Source organism: Cynara cardunculus, unplaced genomic scaffold (assembly GCF_001531365.2).
Source record: "Cynara cardunculus var. scolymus isolate 2C unplaced genomic scaffold, CcrdV1 Un_Scaffold_6002, whole genome shotgun sequence".
Classification (NCBI taxonomy): domain Eukaryota; kingdom Viridiplantae; phylum Streptophyta; class Magnoliopsida; order Asterales; family Asteraceae; genus Cynara; species Cynara cardunculus.
In genome coordinates this window covers 17004-20434 of record NW_020202714.1, presented here as the reverse complement: position 1 = coordinate 20434, position 3431 = coordinate 17004, and the positions used below count along the sequence as shown (strand labels likewise).

Below are 3431 nucleotides of genomic sequence, written 5' to 3'. Positions count from 1 at the left end.
CGTTCTTCACTTGTTCAAAGTGGTTCTTTCTCTTTAGAGAGAGTAGTGAGAGAAGTAACTTCTTGGGTAAGCTTCTCAGAGAGAAAGAAGTATTATGATAGATAATAACTTAGTAGAGAACACTCAGCTATTTATACCCATTGCATTAAATGCAATTTAGAAGGTACACAACACGTGTCAAGCTTTTAGAGGAAAGCTTGTCCTTTGCTACAATGAATAGTCCTTTTGTCTATTCATGAGTAGGGCTGTAAACGAACCGAACGTTCAGCGAACCGTTTGTGAACCGTTCGGCGGGAAGTTCGTTTATGTTCGTTTATTTAATAAATGAACGAACATGAACAAAATTTTTTGTTCGTTTAGTTAAACGAACGAACATGAACAAGAGTCTTGTTCGTTCATTTATGTTCGTGAACGTGCGTTCATTTATGTTCGTGAACGTTCGTTCGTTTATGTTCGATTATGTTCGTTTATGTATTAATTTTAATATATAATTTTTATTTATTTAGTTTGAATTTAAATTTTAAAACCTTTTTAATTATTGGGCTTTTAAGAAGGTTTAGGCCTTTTTAATATTGGGCCTTTTTAATAAGGTTTTGTTGGGTTTCTTCTAGTTCTTCTAGGTCATCGACTGACTGGTGTGGACGTCTTGAAGAGTGGTGGTCGTCGTGAAGGGCAGAGGCGAAGGGGATAACCGTGCTGTGAATCAATCGCCAATCGTGAAGGGTAGTATCTAGGTACGTTCTCTCAAATATTATAGTATTTGCTTAGCGTACTTAGCGTTTTCTCCTCAATGGCCCAACTCTCGCTCATTCTTCTCCGTGAACCCGATTGGCGAAGAGTTTCATCGGTTCTTCTAATGATTTGGTTTCTTCAGTATATCTCTTGATTTTAGGTTTTTATTGCAAAAAAAATCTGAATTTCTTTTTGATTTTGATTTTAGGTTTTTATTCTAAATGATTGGAAAGAGTTCCCAAGCTTGTATAAGAGAAATCCCTATCTACGATTCGTGGCTTACATTCTTACAATGCTGGTTCCACCATATGATTTGTGTTTTTTTTATCTATTATTTTGTTGTGTTTTAGGTTTTGTGTATATATTATCATATGGTAATAACAAGTTTCATGGACATTAGTGACAGTACTATGTTATCATTTACAATGTTGTTTCCACCATATGGCAATAAAGAATCTTATATGCATTCAAAGATTCAGCCATATAAAGACCTAAAGCTTTCAGATTTGAGTCCTCTGATTCCATGTAGTTTGCAAATGGGGATAATCTTATACCCACTCTATCTGCTCCTATCTCATTTACAACGGACTCAACTATTTCTAAAGCAAATCTGCAGCGATTAAAATGTTTGATTATTTAAAATGTTTTTTTATTTAAAATGTTTTTTTTGCATTTTGTAGCTGTCTGATGTCTCTTGTAGCGGTCCATATTTCTTTCATGATGATTTATATTTAGATCGGATGCAATCGCCTCAAGAACTTGAATCAACGGAAATTGAATCAAGCGCAAACACATCAAGAATGGAAAGTACTCCTGAAGTGGTTGTTATCGGATCAAATGATGGAGACGACGTTGTAGCAGCCGTTGATGGTGGTAGAGAAAAAACCAACATAGTCAACAATGAAGAATCTACTCCATATGCTAAAAGGAAAAGAAAGAAGACTTCAGGAGTTTGGGAACATTTTCGCTTGGTGAAATTGGCTAATGGAACTGAAGTTTGTGAGTGCATCCATTGTGGTGAGAAGATAAAGAAACTTAAAGATGGAACCACCACACCATTGCATAGGCATATTAGTGATTGCCCAAAGTTAAAAGCCGTCAACACCATTCATCCAGGTCAGTTAAAGTTAAAGGTTGTGCCGGGGAAATTAGATTCTTCTATGGTCCAAAACTGGAAATTTGACAATAGTAGGATTAGAGAGGTTGTTTGTCATATGATTATGGTTCATGAGTTGCCATTTAATTTTGTTGAGTATGAACTATTTAATGTGGTTATGAAAGAAGCTAACTCCGGGTTTAACAAGATTTCACATGCATCGACTAAGCAAGATTGTGTTGCTAGTTATGAGATAGGCAAGAAAAGAATCAAGAAAATGTTAAGCGCTGTCAATCGTGTGAGTATAACAACTGATATGTGGACGTCGGTGCAAAATATTCATTATATGGTTGTTACTTGTCATTTTGTAGATTCCGATTTCAAGCTTAACAAATGCATATTGAGTTTTGTTGATGTACCACCACCTTATTCTGGACTATGTATATATGATTCCCTCTTTAAGTGTTTAAAAGAGTGGAATATTGAGACAAAGGTTGCTACTTTGACGGTTGACAATGCTACAACTAATGATGTGGTGGCAACAAAGTTGATGGAAATTATGAACTTTCAGAAAAAGCTTGTTGTTGGGGGGAAGTTATTCCATGTGTGGTGTTGTGCACACATTCTCAATTTGTTGGTTCAAGATGGTTTATCGAAAATTAAAGACATTATTCACAATGTTCGTGAGAGTGTGAAACACGTGAATGCCTCTCCGGATCGATTGCATATATTTAGCGAACTTTCCAAGAAAATGACCTTATCAAAGAAGCATTTGATCTTAGATGTTAGTACCCGATGGAATGCTACGTATGCTATGTTGTCTACGGCCTTGGAGTTTAAAGACGTGTTTGTAAATTATGCCGATCGAGAATCGACATACAAGACCTTGCTGATCTCGGAAGATTGGGACAAAGTTGAAGTTATTTGCTCATTCTGGGGGCTTTTCAACGAGGTTACAAAAATAATTTCAGGTATTATTAATTTTCTTTATGGTTTTCATTATAAGTCATTTTTTCGAAGCTAATCACCTAATTCTCATAGAATTTTATTTACTTCTTTTATTTTATAGGCTCCGAATATCCCACCTCTAATTTGTTTCTTAGTGAGTTGTATGGAATTAAAGAAGCATTAGATGATTTGTCTTTAGATGAGAGTAAATATATGAGAGATATGGCTCTCAAGATGAAAAAGAAATTTGACAAATATTGGGGTACTTGTAATCTGTTGATTTCCATTGGTGCTGTTTTAGATCCTAGATACAAGATGAAGTTGGTTGAGTTCTCTTTTAGTTTCATTTATTCAGAGGATGAGGCACCTAAGCAAATGAAAATTTTTCAAGATACTCTTACTAAAATGTTTGAAGAGTATGTTGAACAACATAAAGCGGCTAATGTTGTTCAAATGAGTAGTGCACCTGACAAAAGTGAGAGTGGAGTTAAGAGTGGTTATAACAAGTTAAGTTCTAGAGTTGGTATCAAGAGTGGCACGACAAAGTATGATCAACATATCAGAAGCGTTGACACTTTTGCAAGTGTGAAGTCAGAGTTAGACATTTATTTAGAAGAAGGCGTGTACATTGGTGATTCAGGTGCATATTTTGATG

General features: G+C 35.4%; 1 protein-coding gene across 1 annotated transcript in view; it reads left to right on the top strand.

Annotated features, from left to right (window-relative positions):
- Positions 1 to 790: 790 nt before the first annotated feature.
- LOC112504558 (zinc finger BED domain-containing protein RICESLEEPER 2-like) overlaps positions 791 to 3431 on the top strand; it is a 5567-nt gene continuing 2926 nt past the window's right edge. The window contains exons 1-4 of the mRNA XM_025108505.1: positions 791 to 847; positions 941 to 1030; positions 1413 to 2799; positions 2898 to 3416. Of these exons, the coding sequence (XP_024964273.1) occupies positions 791 to 847; positions 941 to 1030; positions 1413 to 2799; positions 2898 to 3416 (2053 nt within the window). The remainder of the gene's footprint in view (positions 848 to 940; positions 1031 to 1412; positions 2800 to 2897; positions 3417 to 3431) is intronic.